This window comes from Lacerta agilis, chromosome 3, assembly GCF_009819535.1.
Source record: "Lacerta agilis isolate rLacAgi1 chromosome 3, rLacAgi1.pri, whole genome shotgun sequence".
NCBI classification, from domain to species: domain Eukaryota; kingdom Metazoa; phylum Chordata; class Lepidosauria; order Squamata; family Lacertidae; genus Lacerta; species Lacerta agilis.
This window is the reverse complement of record NC_046314.1, coordinates 112,378,609-112,398,185: the sequence shown is the minus strand read 5'-3', so window position 1 is coordinate 112,398,185 and position 19,577 is coordinate 112,378,609. Positions and strand designations below refer to the sequence as shown.

The window sequence follows — 19,577 nt, the reverse complement described above, 5'->3', positions numbered from 1 at the left end:
CCGAACAAGTTTTAAGATTATTTAAAGTTATAATATATATGTGTGAATATCTCTCTATATTATGATGCAATATGACTACCGATCTGCATACTGACTTCACCTGTTAGAATGAACGGAAATAAATGGACAGGCATTTTCATTTCCAAATCGAGAAAGTGTTCCTTCTTCATCCTTTCACTTCTTAAAAAATCTCTTCGCTGCAGCGACGAGGACGCCAAAAATCCGGGTTGCCAGATCTGCGCATGCACACGCACGCTAGGAGGCAACATTAGAAAGCAACGAAACTCCCTAGTACTGCAGCAATAAAACCGGCTAGCACATTTGCAAAGCTAAGCAGGATATGGTATGGTTTCAAACTTAACATTCTGCAGGTTGAAAACTCAAATTTTGCACCAAGAGAAACTGAACTCTGGTTGAATGACAGAAGTTCGGCATAGGTACATCATTTGTGTTGTTTTGCATGATTCATAACCCCCCCCCCAATTATTTAATTTATTGCATTTACAACACTGGGTGGCCTGAGGTCACCCAGTGAGCTTCATGGCCGAGTGAGGATTTGAACCCCTATCTCCCAGGTCTTAACTACTACGCCACATTGGCGCTCACAATTCATTGTGGCTATTTCGCACAATCTCATTCATGAAAAATGGTGGGATTAGCCCAGGGGCCGCATTCCCTCCTGGAAACTTCCCAGGGGGGCCGCAGGACAGTGGTGGGCGGGGCCAGATGAAAAAGTGGGCGGGGCAACATATTTGACTTTCCTTCGTTCGATAGGCTACATTCCAGCTGGTCACAACAGAATTTGAGAAGGGAATGGCCAAGCCCAATGAGGGCTGTGGCTTGGGAAGGGTGTATAGTTAAGCTAGGGGAGCGTCCCGAGGGCCAGATAGGAGGGAGCCAGGGGCCACAATTGGCCACCAGGTCTGAGGTTCCCCCATTCCTGTTTTAGAAATGAGCCAGTTGAAGGAATGCAGAAGGTGAGCTTGTGGAGAGCAGGTGAGCCATAGGGGGGGGGGGGCATGAATCGAGGATTCTCAAAGGGACAAAGTTTTATGGTCTGGGCAAAACTTCCAGAACAGGAGGATGTAAAGGAGAGGAAGGCAGACAAAAGGGGTGAGCAGTTTTTGTTGTTTTGCACTCTGCACATGTTCAGAAAACCCTCATCACATTCCCTTAAAAGTTCTTTTTCTTTTTTCTTTTTAAAAGCAATTTGCACATGCTCAGATTCCCTTGGACCTTGGGTATTTTTAAAAGCACCTTTCTCCCACGCGGGGCGGGGGGAACGCTCTGTGCGTGCTCAGAGGCCCAAAGCCCAAAGTGCTAAAGTGTTGTTGTTTTTTGGAAACAAAGAGGACAACAACCCTGAAGGGACTTGTCCACGTGGCATTTTGGGAGAAATCATCTGCTCAGAGACATCATCATGTGGACAGCGGCAAGGAGAGAGCGGAGCCCAATAGATGTGTGGGGCAGGGAGGGCAGGGCGCTCTGACATCGATTGCTCGGGAGACGCGCAGTTCGGCGCTCTGCTGAGTGGGTCTGCCGGAGCAGCTGTTTTGAAGGAGTTTCGCATCCCTGGAAAGGTATCGAGTCCGGATTCCACCCCCCCCCCCCCAAATGCCATTATCAGAGCGCAGAAGCCTAGAGAGAGAGAGAGAGAGAGAGAGCTAGATAGAAACCAGGTTGGCTGAGCACGCGGAGCGTTCACACGTTCATTTAATTCCCGCTAATGCGCGTGGCGACTCTGACACGCGGGGTGCACGTGTGCACGGCTTCCTTCGGCAAAGCATTGCGTTCGCGGGGGTGTGGTGCTTACTGACGTCTGCAGTCGTAGAGGGGTGTGTGAACACACGTGTTGGACGTGGAAGCTTTCCGGACGTACTAACCATGCCAGCGCTTGGTTACGAAATCTGAGGAGGTGATAGAATCATAGAACTGTAGTGTTGGAAGGGACCCCTGAGGATCATCTAGTCCAACCTCCTGCAATGCAGGAATATTCAGGTGTCCCATAAGGGGGTCGAACCTGCAACCGTGGCATTATCAGCCGCACCAGCTTCACCGCTTAATTGTTTTTTAAAAAACTCAGCAACAACCAAAAGTGGCTTGCAAAAAGAATGAAACGGTTAAAATCCACTTTTAAAAAGTGACGGCACCACATCAACATTCCAGATACCTGGGTAGTCTTCTGGAAAGCAAAATAAAATAAAATAAAATAAAAATAATTTATTATTTATACCCCAGCCATCTGGCTGGGCTTCCCCAGCCACTCTGGGCGGCTTCCAATAAAATATTAAAAATACAATAATCCACCAAACATTAAAAGCTTCCCTAAACAGGGCTGCCTTAAATGGTTTTAACAAGTGCTAAACAGAGTACAGTGAAGGCACCTGCCTGTTATCAATCGGCAAGGAGTTCCAAAGTGTGGGCGCGGCTGCACCAAAAGGTAGATTCCTTGCAAAGGTGAAACAGGTATTACGTTACACCTGTAAGAGTGTCCGTTCCCGCAGCTGAAGATGCTCAGAACGCAGGACCCAGGCCAGAATGAGCGGCCTTACAGAAAGTACTTTAATGTGTTGGGCAGCAGACAGAAGGCCAAGAACATCTGCATCGCTGCCATTTCTTCCTCACCAGCTGCCCACACCAAACCTCTGAAGAGGAAACCATCTACCACCTTGCCATGATACAGTTTTCTTTTTCTTTTCTTTTTAATATCTTTATTAAATTTTATAAAACAAAAACAACACAATCAAACATAAACACAACAATACAATACAATTATTTAAAAACAAACCTACATTAAAAACATACCTATAATAACAACAAACCTACAATAAAAACAAAAAATCTTATTTATTCTCACTAACAACTGTCCTTCACATTGTATGTTGACTTCCTCCTATCTCCTCTTCCTGCGTTCCTTGTCTATCATCTTTAGTAATTTCTAAACATCCTATAAAACCTTATTTTCTATTACAAATAAAGGTAAAGGTAAAGGGACCCCTGACCATCAGGTCCAGTCGTGTCCGACTCTGGGGTTGCGGCACTCATCTCGCTCTATAGGCCGAGGGAGCCGGCGTTTGTCCGCAGACAGCTTCCGGGTCATGTGGCCAGCATGACAAAGCCGCTTCTGGTGAACCAGAGCAGCGCACAGAAACGCCGTTTACCTTCCCGCCGGTGCGGTACCTATTTATCTACTTGCAATTTGATGTGCTTTCGAACTGCTAGGTGGGCAGGAGCAGGGACCGAGCAACAGGAGCTCACCCCATCGCGGGGATTCGAACCGCTGACCTTCTGATCAGCAAGCCCTAGGCTCTGTGGTTTAACCCACAGCACCACCTGGGTCCCCTCTCTATTACAAATACCTACTTATTAATCTTAACTTTATCCTAGCTCATATTTCATCTATCTTGAACACTTAACCTAACTCTACATCTACAGTCTATCTTTTCTTCCAAATTATATCTAATTATCAATCATACAATAATTTTTTTTAATACAGTTTGAATTTCTTCCATTCTTCTTCCACCGCATCATCCCTCTGGTCACGAAGTTTCCCGGTCATCTCTGCGACCTCGAAGAATGACATGATACAGTTTTCATAACTGCCTATAACTAAGCATAGAAGCGTAGTAAATTGTTCAGTCGTTCAGTCGTGTCCAACTCTTCGTGACCCCATGGACCAGAGCACGCCAGGCACCCCTATCCTCCACTGCCTCCCGCAGTTTGGCCAAACTCATGCCAGTTGCTTCGAGAACACTGTCCAACCATCTCGTCCACTGTCGTCCCCTTCTCCTTGTGCCCTCCATCTTTCCCAACATCAGGGTCTTTCCCAGGGAGTCTTCTCTTCTCATGAGGTGGCCAAAGTACTAATAGTAATAGTAATAGTACCACTCTATTCTGCCTTGGTCAGACCACACTTGGAATACTGTGTCCAGTTCTGGGCACCACAATTTAAGAAGGATGTTGACAAGCTGCAATGTGTGCAGAGGAGGGCAGCTAGGATGATCAAGGGTCTAGAAGCCAAGCCTTATGAGGTACGGTCGAAGGAGCTGGGTATGTTTAGCCTGGAAAAGAGGAGACTGAGAGGAGAGATGAGAACCATCTTCAAATATCTAAACGGCTTTCACATGGAGGATGGATCAAGTTTGCTTTCTCCTGCTCTGGAGGGTAGGACTCAAGCCAATGGGTTGAAGTTACAAGAAGGGATATTCCGGCTAAACTTCAGGAAGAACTTTCTGAGGGTAAGAGCTGTTCGACAGTGATTCATAGCCAAGTAGGAAAATGATCCTGAGTCTCCCCAAATCATAGTGTCATAGCGTTGTAGAATTGGAAGGGACCACAAGGGTCATCTGGTCCAACGCACTGCAGTGCAGGAATCTTTTGCCCAACGTAGAGCTCAAACCCACAAACCTGAGATTAAGGCTGGATCTAGACACATCAAAGAAGTGTATCAGTTAAACGCGTTGCAAACTTTGTATGGGAAATCGGGTTGGCAAAAACAGAACTCCACAGCGACATCTGGTGTCACAGTGTTAGAATGCATAAATAACGCATATAAAGCATTTTTTTCTTTGCCAGTGGAACGGTCTCCCTCGGCACTCTTCTTCCTTGCAAGTTTTAAAGCAGAGGTTGGATGGCCATCTGTCATGGACACTTTAGCTGAGATTCCTGCATTGGAGGGGGTTGGGCTAGATGACCCTTGGTCCCCTTCCAAATCTATGATTCTGCGATTCTATTATTATTTTTACAGTCATACCTCGGGTTATGTACGCTTCGGGTTGCGTACTTTTCGGGTTACGAACTCCGGCCGTAACCTGGAAGTATAACCCGCTGTGCGTGTGATACGCGCATGCGCAGAAGCGTTCTGTGTGCTTCATGCATGTGCAAAGCGATTTTTTTTGGGTTACGTACAGCGACCCAGAACCAATTAAATATGTAACCCGAGGTACAACTGTTCTGCAATTTTTTGTGCCTGTACATGCTTGGATTTGACCCTGTCATTGGAAAGACCATTGTACAAGAGCTGTGTCTTTGAGTGATTAACTTGGCCCCTTTCCGCTTCAGTGTGTGGTGTAGCCAGTGTGCTGTAGTAGTTAAGAGCGGTAGACTCGTAATCTGGTGAACCGGGTTCGCGTCTCCTCTCCTCCACATGCAGCTGCTGAGTGACCTTGGGCTAGTCACGCTTCTTTGAAGTCTCTCAGCCCCACTCACCTCACAGAGTGTTTGTTGTGGGGGGAGGAAGGGAAAGGAGAATGTTAGCCGCTTTGAGACTCCTTCGGGTAGTGATAAAGCGGGATATCAAATCCAAACTCTTTTTCAGGGACTCGGCCGCCACCCCCAATTTTCTCCCTCTCCTGCAGCAATGCCCGAGGGCCCGACTGTGAAGAGGTTCCAGCTTCAGTGCTCCTCATTTGTGGGGCAGGGTGTGACCGAAGTAGGGGGAAGCACGAAGCAGATGAACCCAGATGATCTGAAGGGGCTGGTGCTGTGGGACACTAAGGTGAGTCTCACATCCATTTGGCTCCCCCAAATACCTTGGGTATTTTTTCCTCGTCTCTGCTGGTATTCATTTGGATTTTTAGAGCATTAAGAATGATCTTGCTGTAAGTTGGTGGGCACTAGACTTGACATAGATTTCTGGGACCAAGTGGGTGCTAGAATTTAATTAATGCTTGGAGTATTAAAACTAGGTAATCACACCCTATGTGAATTTAAGCTGTTGGGCACGTCAACAGCTACTAAAGATAAGCTACTTTGACATTTGTGTTAGGCGTTTCTAAATCCTCTGAAATTTGCATGTACTGTACTGTATTAAGTTTTAATTAGGTCAAGCCCAAGATGATGCTTTCGGTGATGTAGTAACAGCTAATTAACAGACCAATTTCCTTGCAGGGAGCTACCAACAGCTCAGCTGGTACAGCATGAGTCTCTCTATCAGTGATGGCCAAACTTGCCCCTCCAGCTGTTTTGGGACTACAGCTGCCATCATCCCTAGCTAACAGGACCAGTGGTCAGGGGTGATGGGAATTGTAGTCCCAAAAGAGTCATGGGTCTGAGCGCCACATTGGGCAAAAGATTCCTGCGTTGCAGGGGGTTGGACTAGATGACCCTCGGGGACCCTTCCAGCTCTTAAAATTCTATGTTTCTATGATAGCCTGTTTGGTAATGATCTGCTAGCACAACGAAGGCTCAAATGCCAATCTCCACTAAGAGAGGTTTTTTTGTATGCTACGGCGGCGGCCCGAATTTTAATAGCGATGAGGTGGAAAGAACCAGATCCACCATCAATAATGGAATGGCAAAACAAGTTGCAGGAGTTTGCGGAAATGGCCCAGCTAACCAATAATTTAAGGGGGGGATCAAAGCAAAAGTTTCAGGAAAAGTGGTTTAAATATACAACATATGTTCAGAAATATAGTAGAGGTTGGATAGTCATGCCAGCTTTTCAATAGCCCAGAAAGTAGATGTAGAAGGAAGGATACGAGGGGAAAGCAGGGTATGGGTCGAAATTGTAGTGTTATAAAGATTTATTTGAAGATATGTGGACAGGATGATTTACACTCACAATTAAGAGTGAACTATACGGTTGGGTATGACAGGGGGTCGGAAGGGATTGGAAATTTGTTGATAGTGTTGGGACTGTTTATTTTCAATATTGGGGATGGGTGGGGGGAGGTCGGGATTTTGTTTGTTTGTTTGTTTGTTTTTGGGGTTGTTTTGTTTTTTTGTTTTTTCTTTTGGTTCTATCATGTATTTTGCATCTGTAGTTCTTTTATGAGTCAAGATAAGCTATCATGCAGAATGCAGTAGTATATAAAATATTCAGAATTGTATAAACACATGGAATTGGATACCGGATGGGAGTAACAACAAAAGGAGAAAGTGTATTAGAAGTTAAGAAACACAATAATTGTAACTGGTTGTGTTGTACAATTCTTTATCTTTATTTGCAACTTACTGTTTATTACTGTACATTTTGTAAAACAATAATAAAAATTTATATTAAAACAAAAACAAAAAAACAAATGCCAATCTCCTTTGCAAACGAGTGGGATTTCTCCCTCAGCTGAGAAGTTAGTTTACAAGCTAATGCTAGTGTTTTAGGGATGACAGTTCGGAGTTATGGAACGGAGTTTGCAAGCAGCCGGTTGGGGAGAGAGAGTCAGAGAGCGATGGTGTTGCTGTGCCTCTCTCCCAGATTTTTTTCCCATGAGCTTGTGAAGTTGTTTTGTGAGTTCATTCTGAAAACTTCAACAGGTATCCCATCAGGTCCACTGGCTTTGTTGTTTTCCAATCGGTGGCGCTGTGGTCTAAACCACCGAGCATCTTGGGCTTGCTGATTGGAAGGTCAGCGGTTCGAATCCCCGCGACGGGGTGCGCTCCCATCGCTCTGTCCCAGCTCCTGCCAACCTAGCAGTTCGAAAGCATGCCAGTGCAAGTAGATAAATAGGTACCACTGCAGCGGGGAGGTAAACGGCGTTTCTGTGCGCTCTGGCACTCATCATGGTCCTCTGTGTGCCAGTAGCGGTTTAGTCATGACCCGGAAAGCTGTTGTGATGGCCTGGGAGTCAGACTCTGATGCTGAACCTGAGGGATCCCAGCCTGCACAGGATTCCCCGCCTCCAGAACCAGCTGAGCCGGGGCCAGGGCTTGAGCCTGAAGGATCCCCACCTGTGCTGGATCCCCAGGTGCAGGCATCAGCAGAGTCTGCTCTGGCTCCTGATGGGAGGGAGGACCCATTGCCTGCAGGTGCTCCACTCCCAGCCTCTTCAGAGGAAGCTGAGGCATCCCCTGGGTCCAGTAACCCACCAGCCTCTCCTGAGCTACAGAGGCTCAGGGCAGAGAGGCGAAGGGAGTTAAGTGTCTGCAGGAGGAGTGCTCGCCTCCAGGCCCGGAGGAGAGGCGAGTCTCCAGAGGATCGGGGCGGCCCTAAGCATAGGGCCAGATAAAAGCCAGCCAGACCCAGCCCAAGTTGCGTGAGCAACTTAGTTGCAAGCGTGTGCTCAACCTGCAACCTTGTGCCTGAACCTGCCTTGGACCTTGACCTGCTCCCTGCCTCGCTCCCCGCCGGACTGACCTCCTTTGGACCCCTAGACCCAGGACTGGACTTGGACCTCGCTTCATGGACAAACCCTTGGGGCCAGCACAGTTTGCTCACGCCACACCCGCACTCCCCCTTCGCTGGGGTGCGTTCGGGAGGAACTAGTAGCCATGGCTGACCAGGCGGCTGCGCTGGTGGCATTGGCCCAGGAGAACCAGGCCTTGACCCACACCGTGCAGCAGCTAAGCAATGCGGTTACGGCGCTTCAGCAGCGTTTGGATGCCTTACCGGCTCCTGGGGCCGCCGCCCCAGCTCCTGGCAAGTACCCAGTGGCCCTGCCAGAGAAATTTGATGGGTCCCCAGCCAGCTTTCCCATGTTTCTCGCCCAGGCCAAGCTGTATATTCAGGGGCGAGCTTGGGATTTCCCCGACGACCGCACCAAGGTGCACTTCCTGATCAGCTTGCTGAAGGACCAGGCGGCCAAGTGGGCGTTGCCGCTGCTCCGGCAAGACTCCCCCTTGCTGACAGACTATATGGGGTTTTGCAATCATCTGGAAACCACGTTCGCCAACCCTCAGAAGGGGAGTCAAGCCAATCGGGCAATTCGGCAGTTGAAACAGGGCAAGTCCACAGTGGCCACCTACGCCACAGAATTTCGGCTGCTGGCGCAGGACTTGACCTGGAACGACTCTGCACTGCGGGACCAGTATCTCGAGGGACTTTCAGACGAGATACTGGATCAGCTGGCCACGTTGGATCGCCCTGCCACACTGGATGCCCTCATCCAACGGAGTCTGCAGATAGATGATCGGTTGGAGGACCGTCGCCAGGCCCGGGGCCGCCGGCACTCCGGGCTCCCAGCGCCGGTGCTTCCCTGCAGTTCCGTGGCCAGAGCTGAGTCATTGGAGGAGACGATGCAGCTCGGGGCAGCGCGGCCTTGCCTCTCCCCCTCGGAAAAGACTCGGCGTCGGGAGGGGAACCTGTGTCTCTACTGCGGTGGGAGTGGACACTACGCCCGAACCTGCCCTGAGAAACGCCAGCCGCAGGTGAAACAGCCAACCCCAGTAGCCGATGGCCCAGGCTACCTGGGGCCCCAAGCATCGCATGATGGGCCCTCACCAGTGGAATTGCAACACCTCATGATACCGGTGCGTCTATACCCCCCCGGTGGGCCCTGGATTCTCACCCACGCTCTGGTGGATTCGGGGGCAACCCGCTCCTATATGGACTCTGCCTTCGCCACTCAGCATCAGGTGCCGCTTCAGAACAAGCCGGAACCAGTACAGGTGGAGGCAATTGACGGACGGCTCCTACGCTCGGGCGCGGTTACTCGGGAGACCCAGCCCTTGGTCCTGTGCTACCAGCAGCACCGGGAGGTGAGAACCCTGGACATTGCCACCATGCCCCGGTTTCCCCTGGTGCTTGGGATGGACTGGCTGGAGTCGCACAATGTTCAGATCGACTGGGTCAATCGGACTGTACGCTTCCCAGACCCGGGTTCCCATGCTCAGTCCGAGTTAGTAGCAGCTGCCCCCATGGGGCAGGCTGTGTCAACGCTCCCTGCCGTGTACCAGGACTATTTGGACGTGTTCGAGGAACAGGGAGCAGACCAGCTGCCGCCTCATCGGTCCTTCGACTGCGGCATAGACCTCCAGCCTGGGGCGCCCCTGCCTGTGAGCCGCCTATATTCTCTTTCGGAGCCAGAGCGTGAAGCCTTGCAGGACTTCCTTCGCAAGAACCTGGAACGCGGGTTCATTAGGCCCTCTACCTCACCCACTGCCGCTCCTGTACTCTTCGTTAAGAAGAAGTGTGGGGAGCTTCGCCTCTGCCATGACTACCGGGCCCTGAATAAGATCACCATCCCAGACCGGTACCCCTTGCCCCTTATTGCAGAATTGCTGGAGCGGGTGCAGGGGGCGCAGATGTTCACCAAACTGGACCTCCGAGGGGCCTACAACTTGATTCGGATCCGTGCCGGGGACGAGTGGAAGACGGCATTCGGGACCCGGTATGGGCAGTTTGAATACCTGGTTATGCCGTTCGGATTATGCAACGCGCCCGCCGTGTTTCAACGGTACATCAACCACGTGTTCCAGGACTTGCTAGACAAATACGTGGTGGTGTACCTAGATGATATTCTGATTTATTCCCGTGACCCAGCCCGTCACGAGAGTCATGTTCGGTCCGTGTTGCAGCGCTTGCGGGAGCACCGCCTGTATGCCAAGCTCAGCAAGTGCGAGTTCCACCAGCGGTCAGTGGACTTCCTTGGACACCGACTCTCCCCTGACGGGGTGCAGATGGACCCTGGGAAGGTGGCTGCGGTTCGAGAGTGGGCAGCGCCCCGGAACCGCAAGGACTTACAGCGGTTCCTAGGGTTCGCCAACTATTACCGGACCTTCATTGCAGATTATGCTCATCGCACCACCCCATTAACCCGACTGCTGCGCCCCAAGACGCCCTTCTCCTGGGATGAGGAGGCTGAAGTGGCATTTCAGGGGTTGAAAGCCTGTTTCCAGAGGGCGCCGATTTTACAGCATCCTGATCCCTCTCGTCCCTTTGTGGTGGAGACTGATGCCTCCAGTACGGCTCTCGGTGCCATCCTGTCTCAGCAACATGGACCCGATGCGCCGCTGTTACCCTGCGCCTACTACTCCCGGCAGCTCCTTCCGGCGGAGCGTAACTATACCGTGTGGGAGCGGGAACTACTGGCCATCAAGGTGGCCTTTGAGGTCTGGCGCCATCATCTTGAGGGGGCACGACACCCGGTGGAAGTGAGAACGGACCACCGGAATCTGGAGTACCTCCAGACCACCCGCAAGTTGAACCAAAGGCAGATCCGGTGGGCGCTGTTTTTCTCCCGGTTCCAGTTCCGGATCCGCTACATCCCTAGCTCCCAAAACCGGAAAGCAGATGCCCTGTCCCGGAAACCCGAGGACGTCGCAGACACTGTACAGCAGGCAGTACCGACGACTATCTTACCACCAGCCACATTCCTGGCCACTCAGGAGGCCAAGCCACTGCAGGCTCGGGTGCGAGAACAGCAACGGGTAGACACTTGGGCTCAGGAACGGCTCCGGGAACTGTCTGACGGGTCATGCCCTCGATATCCGGGGCTGGCCCTGCACCAGGGCCTACTGCTGCACCAGGGTCGTCTATACATCCCACCAGGACCATTGCGGGCTGAGGTTCTCCAGATGTCCCACGATGCCCCAGCAGCAGGGCACTTTGGGCGGTACCGGACCACTCATCTGGTAAGCCGGGAGTTCTGGTGGCCCCGCCTGAAGGCTGATGTGGCACGCTATGTTGCTGGTTGCGATGTCTGCCGGCGGGCCAAGGGTCCTACTGGGCGACCCCCCGGTCTGCTCCAGCCATTACCAGTCCCACCACGTCCGTGGCACACGGTCTCGCTGGACTTTGTGGTAGACTTGCCCCCATCTCGTCACTGTACCTGCCTCCTGGTTTTCACGGACCATTTCACTAAGATGGTGCACTGTGCCCCCTGCCCGTCCATACCCACAGCTAAGGAGACGGCTCAACTGTACTTGCAGCACATCTTCCGCCTGCATGGCCTTCCCGAGCGTGTGGTTTCTGACCGCGGCGTCCAGTTCACATCCCACTTCTGGCGAGCCCTGCACCAGACCCTTGGGACGGAGGTCTGTCTATCTTCGGCCCACCACCCGCAGACCGATGGCCAGACGGAACGGGCAAATGCGGTGCTGGAGCAGTACCTCCGGTGTTACTGCAGCTTCCAGCAGGATGACTGGGTCGATCACTTGCCATTGGCGGAGTTTGCCTACAACAATGCAGTGAACGCCTCCACCCAGCAGACCCCGTTCCAGGCCTCCTACGGCTACCATCCACGTTTGTTCCCGGACGTGCTGCCAGCTTCCGCAGTCCCCGCAGTGACAGACTGGCTTCAGGAGCTTCAGTCCCAGCAACAATTATTGATGGAGCAACTGCACCAGGCCAAGGACGCATACAAGGCCCAGGCTGACCGACATCGTCAGGAGGGGCCAGAACTCCATGTTGGCGATCGGGTGTGGCTCTCTACCCGTCACCTGCATCCTTCTCGGCCCTCACGAAAGCTGGATGCACGGTTTGCCGGCCCATTCACCATCACTGCGCAGGTGTCACCGGTGGCGTTTCGCCTCCAGTTACCTCCATCACTCAAGGTTCACCCGGTATTCCACCGGTCCCTACTTAGTCCAGTCGCCCCGCCCGACGAGTTCCACCCAGACAATCCACGACCGCAGCCAGTTTTGGTTGAGGGTGAGCCTGAGTACGAGGTGGAGCGCATTCTTGACTCACGATACCGCAGGGGGAAGCTCCAATACCTCATCGACTGGAAGGGGTATGGGCCTGAGGATCGTTCATGGGAACCAGCAGAAAACGTCCACGCACCTGCCTGCCTCTGTGATTTCCATGCAGCTTACCCCAGCAAGCCTGGTCCGGCCCCTCGGTTGAGGGGGAGGCCTGGGAGGGGGGATGGTGTGATGGCCTGGGAGTCAGACTCTGATGCTGAACCTGAGGGATCCCAGCCTGCACAGGATTCCCCGCCTCCAGAACCAGCTGAGCCGGGGCCAGGGCTTGAGCCTGAAGGATCCCCACCTGTGCTGGATCCCCAGGTGCAGGCATCAGCAGAGTCTGCTCTGGCTCCTGATGGGAGGGAGGACCCATTGCCTGCAGGTGCTCCACTCCCAGCCTCTTCAGAGGAAGCTGAGGCATCCCCTGGGTCCAGTAACCCACCAGCCTCTCCTGAGCTACAGAGGCTCAGGGCAGAGAGGCGAAGGGAGTTAAGTGTCTGCAGGAGGAGTGCTCGCCTCCAGGCCCGGAGGAGAGGCGAGTCTCCAGAGGATCGGGGCGGCCCTAAGCATAGGGCCAGATAAAAGCCAGCCAGACCCAGCCCAAGTTGCGTGAGCAACTTAGTTGCAAGCGTGTGCTCAACCTGCAACCTTGTGCCTGAACCTGCCTTGGACCTTGACCTGCTCCCTGCCTCGCTCCCCGCCGGACTGACCTCCTTTGGACCCCTAGACCCAGGACTGGACTTGGACCTCGCTTCATGGACAAACCCTTGGGGCCAGCACAGCTGTCTGTGGACAAACACCGGCTCCCTCGGCCTGAAAGCAAGATGAGCGCCACAACCCCATAGTCGCCTTGGACTGGACTTAACCATCCAGGAGTCCTTTACCTTTACCAATACAGTCATACTTCTAGATACGATTGCTGCGGGTTGCGAATGGCACGGGTTACGAATGCACCGAACCCGGAAGTACCGGAACGGGTTACTTCCAGGTTTGGCGGTTCGCGCATGCGCAGATGCACCGAATCATGACCCATGCATGCGCAGAAGCGGCGCTGCGGGTTGCATTCTGCTCAGGATGCGAACGGGGCTCCGGAACGGATCCCGTTCGCATCCAGATTTACCACTGTAGCTGTACACAACTCTAGATGGCTCTTGGAATTCCTTCCAACTGTATGATTTCTTTATTCTATGAATTCTGGAAATTTTACATCTCTATGATGAATACAGTGTGGAACAGAAAATGATGCCTTCTGATATCCCTGATTTTTTTTTTAGGTCCACGGGAAGAATTTGTTCCTGGCTTTTGGTGGAGTTCAGGAAGCAGCACCCAGCAGCGAGGGCTCTTCTACAGAACCTTCCGAACCCAGGTCAAGCAGCCGAGGGATGGGCCTTGGCAGAGGCAGTCCCATTCTTCAGAGTTGGGAAGGAGGCAAGGCCGACTCTGGGGGTCCGCAGCGCCCCCTGCAGGAGGAGCACGAAACTGATTTAGCATCATTTATGGACGACGCTGCCAGACCCCCTTGGAAATGGCTACGCTTCCACTTTTGGCTCTATGGGAGCGTCCGGGCCAATGAGTTTGCAAGGGCCAACAAGGCTAATAAAAGAGGGGACTGGAAAGATCCCGTTCCCAGGTACGAATTTGATAATTACTACGCTGTGCAGATGCCACCAAAAAAATTAGGCCCAAGCCTATTTTGCACAGGAGCAAAAATTGTCATAAGTCTCAGCTGGTCCTAATGCAAGTGTGACATGGATTTCAAGCACAAGCAGGGGCGTAGCAAGGGGGGGCGAGGGGGGCGGTCCGCCCCGGGTTCCATAATGGAGGGGGTGAAAAATTAGCAAGGAACAATTTTTTTTGAAAAATTTTTTTTTTGATTTTTTTTTTAAATGCCTGCTCCGAAGGTCTTATCTTACTATACTAGGGATTATATAGCTATATATGAAATTTCATGCATATCAGTTAATATCTTGACCCTCCTCCACCAAAATAGCTGTTCACTTGACTGTTTTCCTATGTCGTGAAGGCTGAAATTTCAGTTCAGTGGAGCACTTACTGCTCCCAACCCTAACCCTGTGGAAAGCCATCTAATTAGACTTTAATTTGATTTTGAGATGTTTTTAGGAGGTAATTTAATTATTGTTTGGTTTTATACCAGTGTTACGTATCTGATGTTAGCCATCCTGAGCCCGACTTCGGCCGGGGAGGGTGGGATATAAATAAAAGTTTTTTTTATTATTACTTGTTATTATTCCTTTGTAAGAAAATATGAAATAACGTAAAACAATTTTTGCGGGGGGGATCAATGGGGGGTTGACACGAAATTTTCCGCACCGGGTACCACCTGACCTTCCCATGCCTCCGGGGGGGGGGTGGTTTGACAAATTTTTTTTGCCCCCAGGTACCAATTTACCTTGCTACGCCCCTGAGCACAAGCAAATAGACCAGCAGCTTACACTTTTTCTAAACCAGAGTTGCAGAACCTTCGGCTCACAGGCTGATCTTTTTGCAAAAACACATCCAGCCACCCATCAGCTGACTGGCTGGGTCAGGGCCATGCGGTTCCCCATACTGGGCATCAAGCTAAGAGGGCAAACAAGAACAACAAGAACAAGAACAACAACAACAACAACAACAACAATAACATTTATATGAGTACCTACTGAGAAGATCCACAAAAAATGTAACTTTACCAAAAAGAATTATTGTGTAAATAGGAAATATTTAGGGATGGGGTCACTAAATTTCCTCCTTGCTCAGGGTGCCATATTACCAAAATCTGCCCCGTCTGGCTTGGACTTCTAATTTAAGCAAGCAAGTGGGACAGAGGACGGAGGATGGAGGATGGAGGAGTGTTTGTTGTGGGGGGAGGAAGGGGAAGGAGAATGTTAGCCGCTTTGAGACTCCTTCGGGTAGTGAAAAGCGGGATATCAAATCCAAACTCTTCTTCTTCTTCTTCTTCAGTGTGTCCTCTCTCCTGTTGTTCGCTTGAAGGAGAAGTGTGCAGCTGCTTCAAAGAGCACTTTTGTGAAGCTCTTTAAGAGTCCCTGGGCTCCGTTTTGAGCCTCTGCAGGCTCTTTGATGCAGTCTCCCCGCCTCTTTCAAACATTGGCTGGGCGGGGTGGAGTTGAGGGAAGGATGCTTCAGTCTGCAATTTTGCAAAGCCCTTTTCTAAACACCGCTGAGCAATGTTAAATGGAAGGGTACACTGCTTCAAAGAGTGCTTTTGCAAAGAGGTTTCAGACAGGTCCCCTTTGACGCAAAACCCCTTTGCAAACAGTAGAAGGACTTTGAAGCCATGGCAGGCTACCAACAGCCCAATGTCTGCCTGATGCTTGGAGACTCCGCACGTGGGATTTGGAAAGATGAGTAGAGCCACCCACCTGTCAATCATTTGACACCATTTGATTGACATACAGGTGGCCCCTGCTCCTCAGATTTGGCCGGATCACAATAAGACTCTGGATCATAGAGACCAAAATGGTTCCCCACCCCTGTTCTAAGACAGTAAGATATTCTTCGTTTGACTTTCAGGCTTGTTCTGCATTTTGATGGCGGGGGCTTCCTTGTCTTTTATAACTGCCGGATCCATAGCTGTTCTTCTCCTACCGCTGAGCCGGCTACTGACATCCTGAGCTTGGAGTTTGATCAGGAACGCGCTTTGGGGGCTCTGTGCAAAGCTGTACCTGTGTGCCACACCCTGCTGGACCAAAGATATTTCTCAGGGCTTGGTATGTATCGGGTTGTATCTCTTTAGTTTTGTTCCCAGTTCGGTGGTACCTTGGTTCCCAAACTTTATCCGTTCCGGAAGTCCGTTCCAAAACCAAAGGGTTCCAATACCAAGGCGTGCTTTCCCATGGAAAGTAATGCAAAATGGATTAATCCGTTCCAGACTTTTAAAAACAACCCCTAAAACAGCCATTTAACATGGATTTTACTATCTAATGAGACCATATGCACTATATTCAGGAAAACGAACACAATATTCCAGTTCCAGGTAGGTAGCCATGTTGGTCTGTCATAGTCAAAATAAAATAAAATAAAAAATTCCTTCCAGTAGCACTTTAGAGACCAACTAAGTTTGTTCTTAACTTAGTTCGTCTCTAAGGTGCTACTGGAAGGAATTTTTTATTTTATTTTGTTTTGACAATATTCTAGGACCTTGTGCCACACAATACATTGCCCCACAAGAGTGAAGTGTGGCGTAATGGTTAGAGTGTTGGACATGGACCTGGGAGAACAGGGTTCAAGTCTCCACTCAGACATGAAGCTCACTGGGCGACCTTGGAGTCAGTCACCATCTCTTAGCCTTACCTACCTCACAGGGTTGTTATGTGGATGAAATGGAGAGGAGGAGGAGGAGGAAGAAGAAGAAGAAGAAGAGGAGGAGGAGTTTGGATTTGATATCCCGCTTTATCACTATCCGAAGGAGTCTCAAAGCGGCTAACAATCTCCTTTCCCTTCCTCCCCCCACAACAAACACTCTGTGAGGTGAGTGGGGCTGAGAGACTTCAAAGAAGTGTGACTAGCCCAAGGTCACCCAGCAGCTGCATGTGGAGGAGCGGGGACGCGAACCCGGTTCACCAGATTACGAATCTAGCGCTCTTAACCACTACACCACACTGGGCACCCTCTGCTTGAGATCCTTGGAAGATACAAGGCGATATAAATTGATGAATAAATGTCTGACAAAGCCATCTTTAGCCATCTCACCCCTTGCCTTTCCCTGCAAGACTAATTGCAGCCGTTTAGAGTCGTCAACAGGTTTTCCACACTTATCAGCCTATCACCCATTCCCACCACCCTTCTGAGTAATACCCCTCCCCACTCCCCCACTATATTTAAGGATCTGGTGACTTCTGTTTCAGTGTATCTGAAGAAGTGTGCATGCACACGAAAGCTCATACCAGGAACAAACTCAGTTGGTCTCTAAGGTGCTACTAGAAAGAATTTTCGATTTTGTTTTGTATATACATCATTTTCATTATATATTCTTTCAATGCAGTGCATGCAGTAAATTTTACTCGTTCTTTCTACAGTTTCTCCCAGTCCTTTAACTGTATATTATACCCAAAATCTTTGGCCCAGTGTATCATAACCAACTTGTCTGTTTTAAAACATTTCATCCCAGGGAATATCATTAAGAACGAGGCCCTTTACCTAGCGAAGATCCACCCACTCTCCCTCGGATCCCTCCTGCCACTCCCGGAACTCAGGTCCCTGCTTGACCACGCTGTTCGCTTCACCTCCGACTGGTTCCTCAACAAGCGGCGGAGAGGGAGGCAACACTGGCAGATCTACCAGAAAGAGAGATGCCCTGAAGGGCACCAGGTGAGGAAAGAAGCCTTTGGTCCCCCGGATGGACTGAAAAGACTTACCTGGTGGTGTCCCCAGTGCCAGCCTCAAGTTGCTCAGGAAGAGGCTGAAGACCTTTCTACTGGCAGCAGCTGAATGGTTGAGCCTCTCTGCCCCTGGTTGGATTGTGCTAGGGTGCTAAAATTTGAAGAGAGGGCAGGGCGGGCACATGCCCACGATTGCTACGCAGATGCCACCCCAAACCCCAACTGTTTCCACCCTGGTTTTAATGCTGACGAGTACTTACCAAGCAGCTAGTCCTCATCGTATTGTGGCATTCAGTCCCCACTTGGGTGATGGTGGGGCGTAGAGACCTGCAGTGCAGTGTCGACTAGTTGCGGGGTCAGTTTGAGTCCTGCTCGCTTTGTTGTTGCCAAGCCCTTTCTGTCCTCCCCACCCGCCCCACAATTCTCATTGCGTTATTAGGCACGAATGTTTCGTTCCCAAGGGTTTGTATCGGTAGTAGTATTCAAACGGGCGCAAGGACCCGGGTTCTGCTCCGTATAGGATTAAAACTGGCTTTGCAGAATTTTAGGGTTGGATTTCAGCTTGCTGTACCAGTTTTTCCCAGTGTTGAAAAAAAGCAGACAGGCTCTTCCTGAGAAGAGAAAAGGCTGCAAATCCTTGGGCCACGTTAAGCATGAGCCGGACCAAAGTTAAATGAAAGATGTTGGGTTTGAAAAAAAGGAGACGGCTCTTTAACTTGGAGTTTCTCAGTCTGAAAGACAGATTTTTCAGTTAGTGTAGCAGCCGAGGCTGTTGCAGTAGACAGCAGAAGTTTCGCATCCTGCCTGTTTGGAGAATGAGAGCCCCATATACTGTAGATGTTGAGAAGTTCCTGGTTTCTGTATTAAAGTTTTATTTGTTCCTCGAAGGAAATGTTTCTTGTGCGTGTTTCTTCTAAGGGTCAGGGGGCTGTGGCTAATGCTCTGCGTTAAAACAGTTTCACTGCAAGTGAGCAGACTGCAATTCTCAGGCTTGTTTAAGGGGAAGTTATGGCCTTTCAATTGACATATATTATTATTATTATTATTATGAATTATTATTTATTATACCCCACCACTTTGGCCAGCTTACAGCATATCTAAAAACACCAAACATTAAAAACCTCCTAATATAGGGCTGCCTTCAGATGTCTTCTAAAAGTTGTGTAATTATCTCCTTGACATATTATTATTAAATAATAATAATAATAATAATAATAATAATAATAATAATATAGAATCATAGAGTTGGAAGAGACCACAAGGGCCATCCAGTCCAACCCCCTGCCAAGCAGGAAACACCATCAAAGCATTCCTGACAGATGGCTGCCAAGCCTCCGCTTAAAGACCTCCAAAGAAGGAGACTCCACCACACTCCTTGGCAGCAAATTCCACTGTCGAACGGGGCTTCCGGTGCCGGCGCCATTCTGTGCAGTCGGGAGCCATTTTCTTTCCGAGACGGCTCCGGTGTTTTTCGGGTTTGGAGCTACCGCAACCGCGCTGCGGGCTCCTTAAAGCCACTGGTGGAGCGTCCAGTGGACTGCGGTTCGAGCGGGTGCCAGACGTGTCACCCCGGTTCTCAGGCTACCCCTGTAAAGGGGAGGCTTGAGTGAACCGAGCAACGGCACAGCGCTGCGGAACCATTGCAGTCCGAAGACACAAAGCAGCGGGATCTGCCAGTTTTGAGCGCTTGCATTTTCTTCGATTTGGATTTAAAGAAAGACTCTGTAAGTAAGAGAGCTTGATTTGGATTTTTAAATTTCTTAAAAATTTGGCTTGCGGAGGGAGATTCAAGTGAGGAAGTCCGTCTCTCTGTTGCGATAAGAGGACAGTAACGTCAATGAAGCTGAAGCCGTTTAAAAACTGGTTTTGAAGTTTAACTCTGATTTCGGGTAACTT

The 19,577-nt window shown here is 50.4% G+C and overlaps 1 protein-coding gene across 1 annotated transcript; it reads left to right on the top strand.

Moving 5' to 3' along the window:
- The first annotated feature begins 1,484 nt into the window (after positions 1-1,484).
- Positions 1,485-17,790, top strand: NEIL2 (nei like DNA glycosylase 2). Its single transcript, XM_033145533.1, has 5 exons — positions 1,485-1,580; positions 5,318-5,497; positions 13,617-13,972; positions 15,874-16,070; positions 17,471-17,790. The coding sequence occupies exons 2-5, from the start codon at positions 5,360-5,362 to the stop codon at positions 17,788-17,790; spliced, it is 1,011 nt and encodes a 336-aa protein (XP_033001424.1). The 5' UTR covers positions 1,485-1,580; positions 5,318-5,359.
- The last annotated feature ends 1,787 nt before the right edge of the window (positions 17,791-19,577 follow it).